Raw genomic sequence first — 23266 nt, forward strand, 5'->3', positions numbered from 1 at the left:
TTCTTTCCATCAACTCATTCTCCTTCAAATTCCATATGACATGTTGTGAAATCTCGAAATCGACTTTAATGACTTGATTATGAATTTCAAGTTAGCGATTTGATTTAAATAAGTTTTATCTAAATCATAATCTTGATCTTGCAAAATTGGAATCACAAATAATATCTCTTGGCATTCATGAATTGATACTTACAAATATGAAAGTATTGGCATTCATGACTTGAATTTGATTGAAACATTGTATGCTTAAATTCATCATTCTCCTATGTTTCAAAAATTCTTTAAATGCCTTATGTGATGATTAAAAAGTAATGTTGAGATTTTCATGAATTTGACGATTTGAATGAGTTTGTATTCGAATTATGATCTTGACTTCGTGAAATTACTACTTGAATTTTTTATCCCAATCTCTCTCTTATACATCTACAATTTCTATTATTCATAGAAAGAAGAGATTAGATAATATGAATGCATGCTGAATTTTCCTCTAAAATGAACTCTGCGTAAATATTTTTGCATACTTAATTTTCAATGATAAAATCGTTGTATGACAAAATATGTGCTTCAAGTCTCATTTTCCTTTTTGTTGATGACAAAGGGGGAGAAAAGTGATGACTTATATCATTCTTAATAGCATGACAAAATATGAATTGCAAAATCCTTGAGAAAAGTGATCGATCGATGATTATCTTATATGCCTTGCAAAATCCTTGAAAATATCGTAAGATTGATTGATCATATTGAATGCATGTCTAATATGTATAATCATGCAATTCAAGTTGAAAATCTTTATCTCTTGTCATAGTAAAATTTGTCTCTTATCTTTCGACTTGAAAAAGATTTTCATCTATTGTTTAATAAGGATAACGATAGAGTTCTACGATTAGAACTTATCGGGTTATGCTTGAATCCAATGGGATGGAATTCAAGTGTTTTTTTATCTTCTCATAATATGGCATATAGATAGGGGGAGTTATGTTTAACTCCGTCATCAATTGATTGTCATCATCAAAAAGGGGGAGATTGTTGAATCTCGGATTTTGATGATATAATCAATTGGTGGGTTAATTGATCTAATCCATATTATTGAGTTAAGTGTGCAGGATTAACTACGATAACCAGAAAACATAAAGCAAGGATACCGGAGTCGAGCTCGATGGACGTTTAAGAGACCGAAGAATCATCGGAGATGCTGCCGGAACCATCCGAGAAGAAATCGGGAACGTGTCGGAAGTTCGCCGAAGAAATCGTCGGAGGCTCGCGGAGATCACCGAGAAGGCTCGGCTACTCGTTAAAAGTCATCACAAAGATTGGGAGCTTGCAGGGAGTCCGTCGGAAGAAGTTTGTCGGAAAGCTCGCCGAAACAAGACTCGACGTTCGCGGTTGAAAATTTGCTTAGGATGTGTTTTGGTTATGTAGTCCACTTGTAATTAGGATTAGGATTAAGAGATAATCCTATATCCTGGTTAGGGGCCAACTGGGCCCAAAGTCAGAGTTGGTTTAGGCTAAAAATTAAGCTAAACCAGCGAACTAGAGAGCCAAGATTGAAGCCCAACTAGTGGCTGAAAACACTGTAGTTGGGCTGAAATCACTGTAGGCGGTGGCACCGCCTAGTTTGGCGGTGGAACCGCCCAGCACCCGAGTGCTGGGCGGTGACACCTCCTGGCTGGGCGGTGGCACCGCCCAGCACCCGAGCCCTGGGCGGTGGCACCGCCTGGTTGGGCGGTGGCACCACCAGCACCGGAAACCCTAAGAAAATTCAAATTTTGGAGCCCAAAATTTGAATCCTCTTGAGGCCTATAAATACCCCTCAAATCTCAGCTGAGGTTACAACTTTTGAGAAGCATTTTGATTGAGAGAAAAGTCTTAGAAAATCTTAGAAGTCTTGTTTTCAATTTGCTAGAGAGTTCTCCTCCTTCTTTCTTATTGAAAATTTGTAAGAGGTTGAGCTGCTTGTAAAAGGTTGTAAGAGGGGTGTTTACCCTTCCATTTCAAGAGACTTGCTAGTGGAAGGTGGGAGCCTCATCGAAGAGGGGCCTCGCAAGTGGAGTAGGTCATTTGACCGAACCACTCTAAAAATCGGCGTAATCTCTGGTTTGCTCTTTATTATTTTCATTTACATTACTGCAAATCTTCTTACTGCTTTAGTTCCTTATTACTCTTGTTGCGCAACTTCAAGAATACACCTTCAAGTTAAATTTCTCAAGTTTCGTTCTTAACGTACGAAAGATTTTGATTAAAATCGAAGTTTTTATCCGCTGCACTAATTCACCCCCCCCTCTTAGTGCTGCTCCGATCCTAACACTTCAAAGTCTTGAGTTGTAAAGAGAGGAGAGAAAGGTTCTATAAGGGTTGTCTCCTGATCCCGTCAAAAGGAGTGAAACTGTAAAAGGGTAGTTGGCCTTCGCCTATTGAAGGAAGGCCTCTAGTTGACGTCGGTGACCTCGTCGGTGGAGGAAGCCAAAAGTGGAGTAGGTCAAGACTGACCGAACCACTCTAAATCTCTGGTTTGCTTTTACTTTGAGCACTTTATCATTACTGCAAACCTCCTACATAGCTACTGCCCTCTGCGCTTTTATGAACAAGTCTCTAAGTTCTGATCTTTCCGAATCTGCATTCAGACGTAAATCGGTGTTTTCGTACAAACTTTACATTGCAGTTTACATTTACATTCTGATTCCATTTATAACTGCAAACTGTCTTCTGCGCTTTTACGAACAAGTCTCTAAGTTCTGATCTTTCCGAATCTACATTCAGACGTAAATCGGTGTTTTCGTACAAACTTTATATTGTAGTTTACGTTTACTTTCTGATTCCATTTATAACTGCAAACTATCTTCTGTGCTTTTACGAACGAGTTTCTAAGTTCAGATCTTTCTAAAACTGCGCAAATTGCGTTTAGACGTAAAACTACGTTTAGACGTAAAATTACGTTTAGACATAAAACTGTGTTTAGACGTAAACTGTGCAAACTGTGTTTAGACGCAAACTGCGTTTAGACGTAAACTGAGTTTAGACGCAAACTGCGTTTAGGCGCAAACTATGTTTAGACGCAAACTGCATTTAGACGTAAACTGAGTTTAGACATAAAACTGCGTTTAGACGCAAACTGCGTTTAGACGCAAATTGCGTTTAGACGCAAACTGAGTTTAGACACAAACTGCGTAAACTGCGCTTAATCTTAAGATCGGCTTTTACATCGAAATCACTTTTATTGAACAAACGCAGCTTTCGTTTTTAATCGCTGAAAGATTTCCGCTGCACTAATTCACCCCCCCCCCCCCCCCCCCCCTCTTAGTGCTCTCGATCCTAACAGAAATCACTTCATAGAATTTAAAATACCATTGGCGGGAGGCTTGTTTTAAACCATATATAGACTTCCTAAGCTTACAAACCAAGTGTTCACCAACACTAGAGGAGAAACCTTTAGGTTGTTTCATATAAACCTTTTCCTCTAGATCTCCATTAAGAAATATTGTTTTCATATCCATTTATTACAACTCAAGGTCAAAATGAGCAACTAATGCCAAATTGATATGTAGAGAATCTTTCTTAGATATAGGAGAAAACGTCTCCGTATAATCGATTCCCTCTTTTTTAGTAAATCTCTTTGTAACAAGTCTTGCCTTATGTCTTTCAATATTATCTAACGAATCTTTTTTAGTTTTAAAGACTCATTTGCAGCCAATAGCCTTTGCTTCATTAGGCAACTCTACAAGATCCCAAACTCGATTGCTCATCATGGAATTCATCTCTTCTTTCATGGCATCATGCCACAAATTTGACTCTTTACAACTCATGGCTTGTGAAAATGTTTCAAAATCATTTTTGCTCTAATATAATAGTCAGATTCTTATAGATATACAATATAATCACTAGGAATTACTAATCTTTTATTTCTAGTAAATCTTCTTAATGTTGTCCCAATGTTTCCCTAAAGAACTTGTGGTTCAACTAGTTGTTCAGGAGTTTGTTGTAATTCCTGAATTGCTTGATCTATTAGAATACTATCAACAACTTGTGGAATTTCAATGATTGGTAGTTCAGCACTAGTTTGTACTTAAGGAGTGCTATGAACTATAATCAATCTATCATTTAATGTGGAATGTTGAGATTCTATATGATCATATGTGAAAACTATATTCCTGAAATGATCGCTCCCACTAATCATGTCATCCTCAAGGGCTTTTCTTAATTCCACAATCCTAGTTGTGTGAGATGGACAATGGAACCTATAACCTTTAGACTTTTCGATACAATGAAATACCCACTAATAGTCCTCGGGTCCAATTTCTTCTCTTATGGATTATAGATCCTGACTACAGATGGACATCCCCAAATGCGCATATGTCGTATACTCAATTTTTAACTTTTTCATAATTCAAATGGTGTCTTTTGGACAGCCTAGGTTGGAACTCGGTTTAATATATACACAGTCGTCTTTAGTGCTTTAGTCCACAAGAACTTCGGAAGATTGGAGTTGCTAAGTATACTCCGCACCATGTCTAATAATATTTGGTTTCTTCTTTCTGTAACACCATTCTGGTATGGAGAACCAAGTATAGTGTATTGGGCAACAATCCCATGTTATTTAAGAAACTTAATAAAAGGACCAAGTGCTTGTCCATTTTCAGTATATCTACCATAATATTCTCCACCCCTATCGGATCTTACAATTTTAATTTGCTAACCACATTGGTTCTCGACTTCAGCCTTAAAGACTTCAAAGGCATCCAATGCTTCAATTTTGTTATGAAGCAAATATATATACATATATCATGAATAATCATTTATAAAGGAAAGGAAGTATTTCTGACCATGTATGTCCATGTCTGGACAACATATATCTCTAATATGTTTGAACTCTTATTAGCACCCTTTTTGGACTTATTGGTTTGCTTTCCCTTAATACAATCCACACAAGTCTTAAAATTAGTAAAATCAAGAGTATTAAGTACCCTATCTTTAATTAATCTCTTAATTCTCTATGGAGATATGTCCTAATCTCCGATGCCATAATATAGAAGAGTCCTCATTAATATTACATCTCTTAATGCTAGTGTGAACATGTATTGAACTTTGAGTATTATCATTTTGTAATAAAATATAATACAGACCATCAGACAAAATACCTTTCCCAACACAATCAGATTTATATAATAAATAAAATGATGTATCTTTAAAATTAAAGGAATACCAAAATGGTACCAGTTTGGAAATAGAAATTAAGGTTCGTGAGAAACTTGGTACATAAAAGGTCATTTCTAATTTTAAAACAAAACCACTACTTAAAGTTAAAATGCATGTTCCAATTGCCTCCACATGTGAGCCCATCTTATTTCCAGATAAAATGCTTTGCTCACTTCCCACTAGCTTTTTTAGGTTTTGCATACCCTATAAAGAGTTTGCAATATGGATTGTTGATCCATAGTTAATCTACCGGGTGTTAATATTAACATTAACTATATTAGATTCATAACACACATATGAGGTTGGTTTATCTTTCTTTTCAAGCCATTGTTGGAATTTCGTGCATTCCTTCTTTATGTGTCCCTTTCTTTTACAAAAGAATCACCTTGCTTCTTTGTTGATATCAGCTTGGGGTGGTATTTTACCTTTTCCCTATTGATGAGCATTCTGATTGACTTGATTTTTGTCAGTTTTGTTCTTCCCATGAGTGGTTACCACCAATGACCTCTCACCCAATTCCATCACTAGTCTCTTTTCTTCTTGAATACATATGATCATTAATTTATTGATTAACCATTTGTCCTTATGTGTATCATATGAAATCTTAAAATGCCTGTATTGATATGGAAGGGTGTTCAGAATATAGTACACTATGAAAGATTCTGGCATATTAACCTCGAGTTTCTTAAGTTGAGCCGTAATATCTTGCATTTGCATTATATGCTCATGCACACACTTTATGGTGAGTCTAAGGGATGAAAATTTCATTATAACGGTACTTGCAAGTGCTTTTTCGGAAGTGACGAATTGCTCATCAATAGCTTGTAGCAAGTCTCCGACATTTTCATGCTGGTCAAAAGAACCACGTATACCAACAGTTATCTTAGTTTTGATAAAGATCACGCTGAGCCGATTGGATTGCTCCCATCGCTCATATAATGCAACATTAGTTGGAGTGCTAGAATTAGTAATTATAGTTGGTTCGTATTTCCTAATAGTATAATCAATATCTATCCAAATGGAGGAGAACCCTCTCCTTCCATATCTTATAGTTATCACTACTAAGTTCGGGAATATCACATCGAATATAAGAGAAATTAACAGTTTGAAAAATTATATAAAATCAAACATACTTATGTTAAAATTTGAAGCTTAATAGTCTAAATTGCATGTTTTACCAATGTGAAACATGCCAAAAAAATATGAATCTCATGACATAAAAATTGCTTGTTGGCTAAATTCTTAATTCAAATAGATTCAAATGGTCTTTATGATAAAACTATCAAATTATATTCCAATTCATAATCCTTGTGGGTAAATTATGAAAATAATATGATATTTTATCATGATTAATTATATTAAATATAATAAAAGATCCTGTGGGATAATAATTATTATATAAAATATAATCAGTCACAATATGATATCTAATTACTTATGTGATCCTTATTTTAACTTTATATATAATTTTAATTAATTAAGGATGCTGTGGCTAATTCTTAATTAATTAAGATTATATGGATCACTAGACATTTTATACATATAAAATTGACTCATAAGCATGATTAGATATAATCAAATATGCATACATAATATGAGCATTTTATTATCTAGAATTATTGAAAATATTATATTTTCATGATCTTCAATCTGAAGTATATCAAGAAGTTTTAAAAGAAACCAAAATAAAGCCATATGCATAGTATAAAAAGTGAAAACTCTTTCATATCAAGGCAAAGGTCAAATGAGCTCTGATACCAACTGTTAGAATTCTTTGATACCAATTTGTATTTCTAAATCATTATAATAGAAATACAATAAAACTAATGCAGAAACGAAATAGCATACCTCCAACCATTGTTGTCAAGAATTTCTGCAACGATTTTTTCTTGAACTTTGGAACTTCTTAGCTCAGAACTCTCGCTTTAGATGGTGTATGAAATCATTTTGACTTCAAAGGGATGTTGAACCCAGAACTAAAATCCTCATTTATATTGATGTTCTCCAATCAAGAACATTTATTATCATCAACTCATAACATTCAAGAATTAATTCAAATTTGTAACGTTTGGACCATAATGAAGAATTTTAATAATATTAAATATTTAATTTAATAATAACGGTTTGGACCATAAAAACTGAAATCATTTAAACCATAATAAATGAAGAAATTCATGATAATGAATTATGAATCTTAATGAAAAAGGTTATATGATTATTAAATAAGATATTTAATAATAATGATTATATCATGATGCATTACCTAACAAAAAAGAATGACTCAACTTAATATTTAGAGAATGATTTGGAAAATACTATCCAAGGTGATTTACTTAATTTCTTAGTAATTTTAAGATTAAAAATTTATATTCTGAGATTTCACTCTTAGATCTAAATGAACCTATTTCTGATGCACGAATGAAACGTTCAATTATTCGTAGTCTTTGAAAGGAATATATTCCTTATGTTACATCTATTCAAGGATGAGTTTAATAACTATCTTTAGTAGAGTTTGAAAATCTTTTTACTTCTCAAGAATCCCTAACTGATGGGAGTTTCTATTTTAAAGAGAGATAGAGATGTCATTCTTACAAATAAGAAAAAGGGGAATGATAATGATAAAAAGAAGGATAATGCTAACAACAAGCAAGAGCCTTCTTCGAACAATGGTGCAAATTGAAAGAAGATTAATTGTTATAGGTGTAGCAACTTAGCCACATCAAGAAAAATTATCATGTGAAGATTAAAGGAGAAAATATTGAAAACAAAAAAGATTGTTATAATATTATTAATGAAGATTGGGGTAAATGCTTTATGATTGAAACTATTGAGACTATGACATCTATCAATTTTGAATATGATTGTATTATTTGTTAGATTATTTGACTCTATTTAATTAGATAAGATATATTATAGATATTATTGGATTATGATAATAGTTATTGGCCAATAGAAAATAAGTTCATGTTAAAGTAGGATTCTATAGGAGATAACTTTGATGGGAGGAACTCTCATAATAACTTATCCTAGACCCTCTGCTCTCGCCTATAAATAGACATGACCTCTAGGGGCTAAAGTAAAGCATCTCAGCAATTGAGAGATTAAAGTTTTTCTCTCAATCTCCCTAATCCATCAATCTAGGTGGTCCTGTGAAAAGATAGGAAGAGAGGAGAAGGATCTAGTTCTCCTTGCAGATTAATATTTCAGATCCGATGATGGGAGTGCTTGTAGATCAGATAAGGTTTATTCTTCTATACAATAATGAAAGGTACACATCGTAATATTATTAGATCTAATTTATTTAATTTCAATCTTGGCATAAAAGTTTTTCTGCATTACATATAGCATGATTACAGATTTTATGCTATCAGGATGTAGTCATCATCTCACTAATAATGATATCAAATTCACTAATCTTTATCAATATAAAGGTAATGATATAATTATCATAATAGATAATACTCTTCACCAAGTGAAAAAGGAAGACACTATCATAATCTCAGATAAAGATATTCATCCTATTACTTTGAGGAGTGTATACCATTTTCTAGGTATGAAAAAAAATCTCTTCTCTATTACAAATACAATTGATGCTAGAAATTATGTTCTTTTTGGTCCTAGTAAAGTTAAGTTTCTTTGTAATATGAAAGAATTAAGTATATATGTAATACATATTAATAAAATGGCTAAAGATTTATATATTTTGTCAGTATTAATCTCTTATGTTGATAAGATGGGTATAAATGATGGTACATTGATCTGACATGCTAGACTTAATCATATAATTTTTTTTAAATTAAAGATTATGATATAGAAAAGCCTAGTGAATGATCTTCCTAATCACATAGGCAAAGCACATAGGCAATATGGTAATAAAAATTTTTATTACTTTTAGTAGTAAAAAAATTTATGAATTCTCAATATGGTAAATCACATAGGCAACCTTTTGATAGATTACTTTCAAGATATAAGTTCTACTTGGATCTCATTTATAGTGATCTAATGGGTTATACTCAAACACTATCTTATTTAAGTTTTCATTATATGCTTTTCCTTATTAATAATTTTATAAGGTTTACTTAGGTCTATTTTGTGAAGGAAAAATCATTTTTTTTTTCAAAATTTTAAGAGTTCAAGTTAAAGGTTAAAAGTTCTCTTGAAAGAAAAATTAAAAGATTACTCACCAATAATGATAGAGAGTTCACTTTTGATATATTCTTCTCTTTTTGCAAAAAGTATGATATCAAAAGGAAATTTACATGTGCAAAAAATAGTGTGACTAAATGAAAGATTTGATATCTTATGAAAATTTGTAAGTGTTGGCTTCATACAAAGAATTTATCTAATACCTTATGGGCAGAAGTTATGGCATATGCAACTTATATTATTAATCAAACTCTTTTTAGGCTAATCAATCTAGAGTCTCCATATGAGCTCATGTTTGGTGAAAAACTAAATATTAAACATTTTAGAGTATTTGGTCCAATATGTTATATTCATATACCAAACTCAAAGAGAAGCAAGCTTGATGCCAAAGCTAAGAAATACTTCTTTATTAGCTACGATAAAAGAAAAAAAATATTAGAAATTCATGGATCCACAAACACATAGGTATATGGCATCTCAAGATATTATGTTTAATGAAATTTCTTATTATTATCCTTCACAAGCAATTTTAAAAAAAATATTAATCATAATAATAAAAGTAATATATGTTCAAAACCTATGGTTGAGTTTCCTTTACTATATAATACTCCTATGGATTTTTGCTCATCTTCTTCCTCATCTATATCTACTCCTGTTATTTTTTCATCACCAAGCGATAGGGGGAGTAATGATATCGTAAAGAGGAAATGTCAATATTGAGAATATCAAAAAGAATAATTATCAAATCAACACGTTATAAAGATGGAAATAATGGAAGCATATGTTTCTGTTTTTTTCTTTTCTGAACCAATTGATGATCTTGAACCTACTTGTTTTGATGAAGTTAAATGTATTAAAGTATGGGAGGATACCATAAATAAAAAAATAAATGCTTTTTATAAAAATGAAACTTTGGTTCTTATGTTAAAACTTGTAAATATAGATCTAATTACTTACAAATGGGTCTATAAGGTGAAATGTAAGTCAAATGTGATTAAGGCTAGTGGAATTCTAGGAAATGTTCAAGTTTTATTTCAGAAAAATTTATTTTATCTACAATAGACTCATATATCTTTCTTTCTATATATTGATTGAAATATTTGAAGTTCAAATGATTGCCCAACTCAAAATTCTATACAAAGTTTTGTAATAATAACAAGGTTGATAGGTCATAAATCTCAAAAATTATATATTTAAAGCTTTACATTTAAACAAGCGGAATAAAGGCTAGAACTCTTTAAATTTTTTACAATTTAGGCAAAAACAAAGATTAGAATTACAGTAGAGAAGAGTTGGAAAACTTTCTTTGAAGAAATATATCCCAAATAAGAGGATTTAAGCCAAAATGCTAAGCCTAAATTACTTTTCCTTCTTCTTATTCTTCTTCTTTTCCACTCCACCTATGGCTATTTTTCACTGCCTGCTATTTCTCAGGTTTCTTAAGGAAGAAGACAAAGATGTAGAGGCGGTGGAAGTTATTTTATTTTTTATACTTTTTGTAATTCAGTCATTATATTATTTATATTTATAAATAGATTTCAGATTTTATAAATAAATCCTCAGATTTATAATTAGGTCCTTGTAAATAATTCAAAATAGGTTTTTACGTTACCAACATGTGCTTATAAAAAAATTCAAAAATGATGGATATTACACTATAGCATGCATGATTCTATTTTTGTTCATAAATTGCCTTAATATATATTTAGATCTTTACTAGATAAAAGATTTAGATCATTGCCTAATAATGGGATGCCAATGCCTTTTCCACTTGATCCTAGCAGACACAATGTAGGTCATAGGGAGTTTGAAGAAGATTTGAAATAATTTCCTAGGCTAGCCCAATTGGATGGTGAAGGCATGCGGAAGTTTGATAATTATAGTGCTTCGTTAAGGCCCATCATTAAGGGATGATAACAGGTTGGTTCTGATGCTTTACCGATACCTTATGATAGGTCTTTGCTAGGGCTTTATGGAATTCCCTTAGCCCTCTCTGCAACTCAACTTGTACTTTCCAAGCTGGTAACGTTGGTTTCCACTAGGAATTTAGGGTTATTTTTTATTTACACAAGTTTATTCTTTAATGTAGTATAATTAAAGATTTCAGTAGTCTTTCATCAAATAAGTTTGGATCAGACTACTTGACTCAAGAAGTAATTTTGATGGTCATAGAAGTTTTCGGATGGAGCAACTTGATTCAAGTAGATTTTCAGATAAGAAAAAATCTGGATAACATTTACATGTATCGCGAAGAATATTTTGGTTTATGTCATATCTCTATAGGTGATTGATTCGATGATAATTATGTGTGTGACTTTGTAAATCAAGTATGGACTTAGATGTCTTATTTTTTTTAAATAAAATTAAATAAAATTATAGTGATTAGGACTCTTATATTTTACATCCATAAATTGGTGACATCTACATATATGGATCAATTTAAGCCTCAAGCATTTAAGCCTATATAATTGAAATGTAAGAGTCATTCAAGATCTATAAATACTTTTTAAAAGAAATTTAATATAATTTTTTTTCTATCTTTTTTTTATTTAGTTTGATCTTGAACAAATAATATCTTATTACTATTATTTGAAAAAAGATTATATTTATATGAAAGAGAAAAATAATACTTTATTGATCACTAAATATTATGGAAAAAAAAAACGACCACACGATAACCCATAGAGCGTACATCATTACTAATAGTAGAAAAAGGATGACACTTTACATCATAACAAAGTTAGGCGAGATGGAATAAAGCTTAATTGTTGTTTGAGCAAAACAAACAAAAAAAGTTTGGCAAGATAAAATTTGTCTATCTCTACAGCGCTGGCAAGCTTTTGCAGGAGCCTCCAAGGATAATATATACTTTTCTTGTGAGAAGACTAAGAAACAAAAAGCGATGGCGACGTAGCACATCCTCGCCACGACACCCTGAAGTTTCATGGAAGACGCAAAGTCACGACTCGCGATAGACCAAATAGCTGGCATGGTTATCTATTTAGACCCACAGGTCAACAATTCAGACTCAAAGCATAGAATACGGGAGCCACTTGTTAGTATGTTTTTACTGGTCGACGTGGTTCCGTTAATTGTACTTACGGGTTACTGCAACTGAGCGGACAAAAGAAGTCAGTGTCGTACACATCTATGCCCCTAAAAAAGACTCCATCGTTGCGTGCATCGATGCATGCACTGTTCCTAGTCGTCCCATGGTCAATGTACCGGGACGACAATCGCAATGATTCCCGGTCGGTGATTCGTCACATCTGTCCGTGGTCACCGGCCGCATGCCACATGTCACATCCAATTGTGGACTCACCGGCAAACCAGTGTAAACATGTGGACGTGCCAAAAGTCCAACTCCGATTCCACCTCCAACGCAATTTCCACGCAGGTGGTCCGGTCACCCAACCCCCGTTCGTGTCCACATTTATAGGGTTAAAATGACTGGGGTTTTCCTTCCTTGCTGTCTATAAATTGATATGCAACCCCGCACTACATATGCAGTAAGCTCACGCCACACGTCTGCATCCGGTGCTGCAAATGGCTCGCTTCGCTCTGCATCCGGTGGCCTTGGTGGTGGCAACGACGGTGGTGCTACTGGCGGCCGCACCCCGTGGCAGCGAGGCTATAACCTGCTCCCAGGTGTACGGGGACCTGATATCGTGCGTGGGGTACCTGCAGGGCGGCCCCATCAAGCAGCAGTGCTGCAGTGGGATCAAGTCGTTGATAGCGGCGGCGCGGACGACACAGGACCGCCGCACCGCGTGCGGGTGCATCAAGACGGCCGCCGCGGGGCTGTCGGGGATCGACTACGGGCGGGTCAGCCAACTGCCCGGCCAGTGCGGCATCTCCGTTTCTTACAAGATCAGCCCCAACGTGGACTGCTCCAAGTAAGTAACATGCATATGTACAGACCCACCGCTCGAGTCCTTCTCTTCGTGCGATTTGGTTTGGTTTTATGATCATATAAACAATAAAATTGCTGTAAAAATCCTTTTTTTTTCTTACAAAAAAAATCCCATTAAGATCAAAATTATATATAATTATTTGCTGTGGGCTTTTCTGTGTTGCAGGATAAACTGAGAGACCAAAGGTTGGAAGCCATCGGGCCTGTGTTTTTCTCGTTTATGCGCGAGAGAAGAACAACAAGGAGCGGTGCTCCTCCATCCCATCCCAGCCAATAAAGACCCTTTGTTTCTTCAGTGCCGTGTGCTGGTCCTCTCGAGTCGGAGGTGTACTTATGAAGCGAGCTATTTAGGGTGTTGAACTCTGTGGTGCTTAATAATGGTGAATTATATGAACATCAATACGTGTTCTTTTCTTTAGATAAATTTATTTTCTGTTCAAGTGGTCAAAAAATATCTGTGGTTAAGCGTAGTCTGCAAGTCCAAACAAAATATTGCGAACCTGTGGGTCATGTTCTCATAATTTCTTCCCACCAAACAAACCTGTCCGGTCCTTTCAGGACGATGTCAGTAGTAACAATGCGAAAACCTGCATGCGCTAGATGGTCATCACCTGGGCCCACTTAATCCCTATCTTATGTAACTCATATTAATAATACGATTCTAAACTCAAAGTCTTATCTTTGTAATTTATTTTCTATAATAAAAATAATACTAAAATATTTACTCTATGTCTCATCACCTGGCTCACCTTAATCTTTATCCGAAAAATGGACCACTCATGTCTCTATCTCCGTGAGAAGGTTCACAGTTAACTCATAAACTATTCATAATTCTACTATTTAATTTAATTTTTTTTTGCCTTGTCATGTCCTTTCAAACGTTATTAGCAACGCTAGTCTCGTCGACCATCCTTGTTTGACTTACTTTCTTTTAGTGATTTGTTAAGAAAATACTAAACAACTTCTTAGGTTGACGTTGTGAGGGACGAAGGCTCTAATATAAAATAAATAAATAAAAACATATAAGATTTATGTGATTTTATGATACTCTTTCCCTACTTAATAGTCGATACAGAAAAATTGACGAACGCTAATTTTGTGTCAAAATGCGACCAATTTGGAGTTTATCTTTCGGATGTGACATCAGACGTATGGATGAAATAAATCAAAATGCGAATCCGCTGTCGGTCTGTTTTAATGGTTTGGATTCGACGTGACGTGATACGATGAATCGGTTTTTCTTTTTGAATGAATTAATTCTATTATCAATATAAATAGACGATCGGATTTTGAAATGTCCTTCAATTTCATAGCTAACAACAATTGTTGGTGAAGAAATATGTTGTCACTGATTAGTTAGCACAGTATGATCCACGGATCGATTTCAGGAGTCTTCTGTCGGTTGAGCTAGGTGCCGAGATTGATCGAGCCCTCGCAACGAGGTGTTGATCAGCATTCCTCGATGTGCTGATCCGAGCGCCGGAGTGGTTGGCAGCTCGTCTTCGTACACTGGATGACGATTCCTAAGTTGAGACACTCGTGAGTCGTGGGTAGCCGCTTTCCTGCAAAAATGGCCTTCGTCGGGTGATTTCCGACTTTGGCTCCTTCGACGAGCAAGTCAGTCGAGTGTTCAATTGATTTTGCCTCTCCCCCTCAGGCCAGATGCCGGCCAAAGGTCTTTATATTACTGTATGAGGGTCGGTCGTACGCGGGTTAGCGTGGTGGAGATGCCAAATAGTGCCTTGGTATGGATTCTGACTTGGTATGTCTTAGGGGCAGCATCTTCTCGGGATTCCCAGGATAAGATGTGCCGAGCAGTGCCTCGGTACGAATTTTGACTTGGCGTGTCTTGGGGGTGGTGTCGTCTCGGGATTCCCGGGACGAGACGTGCCAAGTAGTGCCTTGGTACAGATTCTGACTTAGCGTGTCTTGGGGGCAGCGCCGTCTCAGGATTCCCGAGACGTGCCGAGTGCTAGTCATAGGTGCCCAGCAAGCCAATCAGGTGAGTGATGACACTTATGACTTGATACAAAATCTTTTTTGTTTATTATATTTTGGCATATATCACTTTATAACTATTACATATATGTATATATATATTGTGATGTCCTTGAATTTGTACAATGGGAATCAGATCGTGATGAGATTACGAAAATGAGATCGATTCACCTTTAAACACATATCCTAAATAATCCCGGTCATAGGTTACTCGAGAGGGACATCGTGATAACCGGACAGACTGGTGTGCTGTATACCCGTCCATATGATGGATGCAGCTGGTCTCGTAGCTGCTCGTATAGGGACACTAGGGATATAATATAGGTGCTCATTGGAGAATTAGTTCACTGATTGATCTGCTTACGGAATGCTGGATGGTTGATGATGCTTTATTGTCAGACACCGATTCCGTAGTCCTAGTGGTATATCTGGTCCTTAGACTTGAGACACCAAGGATGTCCTATATGAGTGGATACCAGATTTATAGGTTTGGCTATCCCAAATCTATTGCAATTGGTCATTGGGAGTGGTAATCGACCTTACGAGGGCTATTGAGTGTCAATAGAGGATCATCCACTCTCAGTGTCATGAGAGAAATATCCCATATGTTCTTGCTCAGACAAATCCCTGGCCAGGGTCATTCGAGTTGAGAGAGAAAGAGTTCTCCGAGAGAATCTGATTAGAGCGAGACTCGAGTAGAAACCGTATGGGTCTGACAGCACCATGCTCGATATATGGTCTCTGGGATATTAGATGGATGAGGGACTATAGGTACACGGTAACTAAGGACAGACAGGTCCAATAGATTGGATTCTCCTGTATCGTCTAGGGACTACGGCGTAGTGGCCTAGTACGTCCGTAGTCGACGAGTCAAGTGAATTATTACAGAAATAATAATTCACTGAGTTAGAAGGAGTTCTAACAGGTATGACTCATGGCCAGCTCGATATTGGGCCTAGAGGGTCACACATATATGATAGGCATTGCGATGAGTAGAGGTCCAAATATGAGATATCCGACAGAGCCCTTGTCTTATTGGTATCCAATAAGCCCCTGAATTATTGGATCCCATGGACGAGATCCAATAAGAGCCCATGAGAGATTATTGGATAGAGATCCACTAATCTAAAAGGCTTGGGTTATTGGATGCAGATCCAATGCCCACTAGGTGAGGATCCATTAGGGTTTGATAGGGGACCTCTATAAATAGGAGGGATTCAGAGCCTCATTGGCTAGAGCCTTTGCTTGCCTCTCCTATTCTCATTCCCCTCTCCACCTCAGAGCAGGCTTGGAGTTTTGAGGAGCGTCGTCGTAGCCTTGCTGTATGGATCACCGCTAGAGAGGAGGATGCTTGAGCTCCTTCACCCTCTCCTAAGGATCTGCAAGGAAACAGGGATATACGATCTCCCTAAGTAACACAATCTATTCTATGCGTGGTTTTTTAATTTCGCGGATTTTGCGCACCAATCTTCGCACGATGATGAACATCTCTTTGGGAATCGGGGATTTTGTTTTCTTGTTCTTCCGCTGCGTATGTGATGTCACCCCCAAAGATTTTCCCAACAGAGGGGACCGGCACGAGCGTGGTTCAGCCAGCTACGCCAATCCTTAGTCTCATCCTTCGACCAGCTTGCTGAGGAGTTCGAGCAAAACTTCCTAGCCAGCGCGCGACCTAGGCCCTCCATAGCCACCCTACTCGTGCTATCCCAGCGTGAAGATGAGTCGCTCTCTCAATTCATGGCATGTTTTGTCATCGAGATCCGGGGATTTTCGGGTGCTCACCCCTCTCTAATCTTGTAGGCCTTTTTGATAGGTTTGAAGCATTCGAGGTTCTTCTGGTCGCTGATTGAAAAGCTGCCAGCGACCATCTCCAAAATGCTCCAGCGTGCCAACCAGTACGTCACCGTCGAGGTGTTGGTGGCGGGGAGGTGCATGGAAGGCAAGAGGCCAAGGGCGGAACCCTCCCAGGGAACAAACTCAACGACCCCGGCACCACCCCACCGCGGGCTCGGCCGACAAGAGCTACCGCTCCCGAGGCTCCCGCCTCTCCCCTTGAATACGTCTCACACCGAGATCTTCCTCCAAATCAGGGAAACGAGTCTCTTGCAACAACCCCATCCCATGAAGGCCACTCATAGAGATCAGTCCAAATATTGCAGGTTCCATCGGGACCAGAGTCATGACATGGAGGACTACCATGACCTCCAGAATTAAATAGAGGCGCTGATCCGGAGAGGTCACCTCAGACGCTACCTCAAATCCTTGGAGTCGACTGCATGCCCCAGGGGACCCCTTGAGAGACAAATCGACATCATCTCTAGGGGACCAATGGCCGGTGGCAGCAGCTCTGCTGCGAAAAAGGCCTATGCCTGCAGCAAGATCGAGAAACGTAGCTTGAGCCTGAAATCACCTTCGGGGCCGGGGAGGCCGAGTGCTCCCACCATGATGACGCTCTAGTGATCTCCATCCAGATCGCCAACACCCGAGTCAAGAGGGTGATGGTTGACATCGGGAGCTCCGCCGACGTTCTTTACTTCGACGTCTTCAAGAGGCTTGGCTTGACCAAGGGAGACCTTGCCCCTATGGCATCAGCACTCACAAGATTATGTTAGAACTCTTGCAGATTCTAAACTTGGGGTTGATCTCTTTAGGGGATCGGCCTCCTTGGAACTCTATAGGGGTTCCTCCCTCCAAGTTGCTGCTCAAAGGCTGCAGAAAGGATTCATCTATTTCTTATCAAAAGAGGAGGAATACATGGCTATTTATAGGGTTTCTAAACCCTAACTCATAATAGGACTCCTATTTAAGACTCATACTTCTAACCAACTCCTAATAGGACTTTTACTCAAGACTCATATTCCTTTACAACTCCTAATTCTTCTCTAATAAACAACCTCCTAAACCTAGCCGGCCTCTTCACCTCTTTAATAGGGGTCGGCTTAGGTAGGTTTTACATGAATATCCCTCTCAATTAGGACTCTCCTAGCTAGAGTCCTAATAGATTCACGGGGGATTCCATCGCCTCGCTCGGGACCACGGTCCTCCCCATCACCATTGGGGAGGAGTCGAGGGCAAAAACAATAATAACCACCTTCATGGTAGTCGATCTGCCCTCGACCTACAACGTCATCCTCGGCCGCCCAATGCTCAACAAGATAAGGGTGGCGGTTTCCACCTACCATAGGACCATCAAGTTTCTAACCTCGGTAGGGATCGGGGAGGCCCGAAGTGACCCGGGGGAGTCAAGGCGATGCTACCTCGTCGCGATTACTCTCCCAGGAAAGCCGCACCCAACTCCTGTTCCCGATCCCCGTGAAGAACCCATACCGCAAGTGTCGCTAGAGCCTCCTAAGCCACTCATCGAGGTACCCCTGAAGAGGAGCCGACCTGACCAGACCGTCAAGGTCGGAGCCACTCTCCCCGAAGCGGACCAGCTCCACCTCATCGATTTACTGATGAAGAACGCCGACATGTTCGCGTGGTCCCCCGAGGAGATGCCTGGGATCGACCCAGAAGTGGCCCAACACCAGCTCAACATCGACCCCGAGGCACGGCCGGTGAGACAAAGACCAAGGAGGTTCGCCCTTGACCGACAAAAGGCGATCGGGGACGAGGTCGATCGCCTTATAAAGGCATGATTCATTACTAAGATTAAATACCCTCGGTGGCTGTCGAATGTAGTCCATGTTAAAAAACCTAATAGAAGCTGGAGGATATGAGTTGATTACTCTGATCTCAACCGGGCATGCCCCAAGGACTGTTATCCGCTCCCTAGGATAGACCAGTTAGTCGACGCTGTTGAATCTTATATTTTGATGATGAAACCACTTAATATGTGTTTATGATTTAATCTGCGTTTTGAGTGACACAGGATGCTTCGATCAGGATGAGACAATTAAAGCAAGAAAATCATGTTGGGCCGGAGGAACATGTCAGAAGATTGGATGTCGGGCCGGTGGATCGGTCGACGTATCGATAGAAGGCTTTGTGTCATGGATTCGGGCATTGGGCCAAGAAGAGCAGAGATTATGCCAAGGATATCGGAGTTACGGAGTTAACTGGCCGATTGGGCAATAGGCCATAGGAGAGGACGATGCGCCGAAGAATCGGACGAAGCGTTGAGGGACCAATGACATGCCAGACAACTTGATTAGATGCTTAGGATTAATTATCTAGATCGAAGTGTGTTTTACATGTGCAGGATTAACTACGATAGCATGAAGACATAAAGTAAATTTACCGAACTCAAGTTCGATTGGTGTTCGAGAGTCCACTGAAAGTCCGAAGAATCATCGGAAGTGCTGTCGGAACCAACCGAGAAAGAATCAGGGACTTGCCGAAGTTTTAGAAAGTCCGCCAGATAGATCGTCGGAGGTTCGCGGAGATCACCGAGAAGGTTCGAATACTTGCTAAAGACTCATTGAACTCGCCATAAGACCGAGAGCCTGCTGGGAGTCCGCCGGAAGAAATCCAAGGGTGTATCAGAAGTCCATTAGAAGTTCGTCGGAAAGCTCGCCGGAAGGAAACTCGACGTTGCCAGTTAAAATTTTCTTAGGGCTATGTCTTAATTTCATAGTTTACATATAATTTAGGTTAGGATTAAGGGTTAATCCTATAACCTGGTTATGGGTCAATTGGGCTCGAGTTTGGACTAGTTAGGGCCAAGTTTGGAGCCCAACTAGTGAGATGGAACAGTCCAGACAATGGCATCGCTGGACTGGGCGGTGGCACCGCCCAGAACTCGAGAGGTCTGGTGGTGGCACCGCTAGTACACTAGTGGATTGGGTAGTGGCACCACCAAGAACCCGAGAGGTCTGGCGATGGCACCGCCAGTACACTGTCAATGTCAGACACTAACAGGCGGTGGCACCGCCACTGACAGGCGGTGGCACCACCAGCACCGAGAAACCCAAAAGCAATTCAAATTTGGAGACCAAATTTGAATCCTCTTGGGGCCTATAAAGACCCCCCAATTCTCATCAGAGATAACACCTTTTTAAGAAGTTAGAAATTGAAAAAAAGCTTTGGAAAAGTCTTGTTTTCAATAGTTTAAGTGTTCACCTCCCTCTTTCTCTTTGAAAAATCTGTAAGAGTGTGAACCACTTGTAAAAAGATTATAAGAGGGGTATTTGGTCCTTCCCCTTCAAAGTGATTTGCTAGTGGAAGTTGGGAGCCTCATCAAAGAAGGCTTCGAAAGTGGATGTAGGTCACTTGACCGAACCACTATACATCGTGGTGTTCCTTGAATGTGTGAGTGTTTAATGTTCTGAACCATTTCTTTACTTAGCTGCAAATCGTTTGGTTATCATCTCCCTACTCTTGACTACCTTTACTCGAGCTATTTTAGCTAAGTCATCCTTCGTCAAATCGAAATCTCTACACATTTACGAAATCGATTTCAAACTTACGAGTTTTAATCCGCTGCACTAATTCAACCCCCCCTCTTAGTGCTGCTCTAATCATAACAATTGGTATAAGAGCAAGGCTCACTCTCATATTTGGTTTAATACCCAAGAGAGATGACTTACTTCGACATGCAAGAGGGTCACTCTATTACACGTCTGTGTTGAATCTCGGATTTTGATGATGAAGTCATTTGTCATTTGTTATCTAATCCATATGTTGAGATAAGTGTGCAGGATTAACTATGATGGAAGAAAGACATGCAGCAGGAGTTGCGCCGGAGTCAAGACTATGATCACGTTGGGGGTTCGGGAGTTCGATGGAAGTCCGAACGGTCGTCGGAGGTTCTACGGGAACAAATCCGAGAAATCCAGGAGCTTGCCAAAGAAGCTCATTGGAACTCGCCAAGTGGATCGTCGCAAGTCCAGGAGTTGGCTGGAAGTCCGCCGGAGCATCGCCGAAGGTTCATCGAATGTTCGTCGGAAGTTCGTCGGAAGCTCGTCGGAAGAAGTGATTGACGCACCAAAGCAAGTTGCAGTAAATGTCTTAAGAAATATTGTAGTTAGCATGTAGATTAAGTTAGGAATGAGAGGTGATCCCATTAACTTAATCTGGGGGCAATTGGGCCCTTAATAGACCTAAATTGGGCCGAATGGATCAACCCATTCGGACCAGAATTCCTGCCAGGCGATGGCACCGCTAGGGTCGACGGTGGCACCGCCTAGGCTCAATCTCCGAGTGAGACTGGGCGGTGGTACCGCCCCTGTCAGGTGGTGGCATCGCCCAGAGGCTCAGCCTTCGAGCTGCCAAGCGGTTGTACCGCCCCAGTCAGGAGGTAGTACCGCTAGGACCCCAAAAATTCAGGAAAAGACCTTTTTGAGCTCTAAATTCAAACCAGTTTGGAGCCTATATATACCCCACCCTTTCCTGCATGAAAGGGAACTAAAAATCCAATCTTACTCTATGATTTTTAGAGATCAAAAGTGTTGTAAAGGCTAGAAGTTCTCCCTTTTTTCTAAGTTTTCATCTTTCAAGAGAGGAGAGAAATTTTGTAAGGGTTGTCTCCTAAGCCCTTCAAAAGGAGTAAAATTGTAAAAGGGTGGTTGGCCTTCACCTATTGAAGGAAGGCCTCTAGTGGACGTCGGTGACTTCGTCGAAGGAGGAAGCCGAAAGTGGATGTAGGTCACGTTTGACCGAACCACTCTAAAATCTGATTTGCATTTCTTTTGTACTATTTATCTTAACTACAAACTGCCTTCCTTACTTAACTTCAAATATGTTTCTGTAAGCTTTCAAAGTTATTATTTGCATGAAATGATTTTTACGTCGGAATTGGATTTCAACGTACAAACGCAGTTTCAATCGTCGAATGTTTTCCGCTGCACTAATTCACCCCCCCCCCCCCCTCTTAGTGCTCTTGATCCTAACAATTGGTATCAGAGCGGGGTTAACTCTCAAACGGATTAAAACCCAAGAGAGATGACATACGTTGGAAACCAAGAGGGCCACTCTATTACACGTCCACCCATGTTCAATGGGACGGACTACATCTATTGGAAGACCCGAATGAGGATCTTCCTTATCTCAATAGATTTTGAACTTTGGAGTCTTGTCGAAAATGAATTTTTGAAGTCTTCTCTTCCAATGATCGATTGGAATGAATTGGAGAAGAAGACTTTCGCTCTTAATGCAAAGGTTATGAATGTCTTATTTTGTGCGCCTGATAAAAATGAGTTCAATCGTGTTTCGGTTTGTGAAACCGCGTTTGATATTTAGCATACACTCGAAGTGACTCACAAAGGCACAAGTAGAGTGAAAGAGTCAAAAATCAATCTTTTGATACATTCTTTTGAACTTTTCTGAATAAAACCGAGCGAGACTATTGGCGACATGTACGCCCGTTTCACGGATGTCATCAATGGTCTAAGAGGACTTGGCAAAAGTTTTTCAGATTTTGAGCTCATAAATAAGATTCTAAGATCCCTTCATAAGTGTTAGGACCCTAAAGTCACTGCTATTCAAGAGACTAAAGATTTAAATAACTTCCTCTTGAAGAACTAATCGGGTCATTAATGACCTATGAAATGACTTGCAAGGCTCATGAAAAGCAAGAAGACATCCTTTCAAAGAACAAAAAAGATATGACACTTAGAACTTTAGATGACCACTTGAGATAAAACTCAAGTGACGAGGACTGTGACGATAACTTAGCACTTCTAACAAGGAAATTCAAAAAATTCATTAAGAGAAACAAGTTTAAAAATGACACAAAAAATAAATTTGAACCCAAAAAGGACCAAGTTATTTATTACGAGTGTAAAAAGCCGGGACCCCAAGCTAAGAAGAGAACATTAAAGAAGAAGATCCTCAAAGCAACGTGGGATGACTCAAGCGTGTCCGAAGAAGAGGAGTCCAACACCGAGCAAGTTGCTCATTATGCCCTAATGGCCATCAGAGAGGAGGTGACAAATTTAATTGATGTAGATTTATCATTTGATGAATTATTAAATGCATTCCATAACTTATTTGATGAATGCAAAATAATTAGTAGAAAATATAAATTGCTGAAAAATAAGCATGATAGTCTTGTTAGCAATTTTGATAAATTAAAAACTG

At 38.5% G+C, this 23266-nt stretch overlaps 1 protein-coding gene across 1 annotated transcript; it reads left to right on the forward strand.

Moving 5' to 3' along the window:
- Positions 1-12771: 12771 nt before the first annotated feature.
- On the forward strand, positions 12772-13649 carry LOC135634799 (non-specific lipid-transfer protein 1-like). The gene is made up of 2 exons (XM_065145402.1): positions 12772-13232; positions 13416-13649. Exons 1-2 carry the CDS (start codon positions 12883-12885, stop codon positions 13423-13425), a joined length of 360 nt encoding a protein of 119 aa, XP_065001474.1. The 5' UTR covers positions 12772-12882; the 3' UTR covers positions 13426-13649.
- Positions 13650-23266: the final 9617 nt, after the last annotated feature.

Source organism: Musa acuminata, chromosome BXJ3-4, assembly GCF_036884655.1.
Source record: "Musa acuminata AAA Group cultivar baxijiao chromosome BXJ3-4, Cavendish_Baxijiao_AAA, whole genome shotgun sequence".
NCBI classification, from domain to species: domain Eukaryota; kingdom Viridiplantae; phylum Streptophyta; class Magnoliopsida; order Zingiberales; family Musaceae; genus Musa; species Musa acuminata.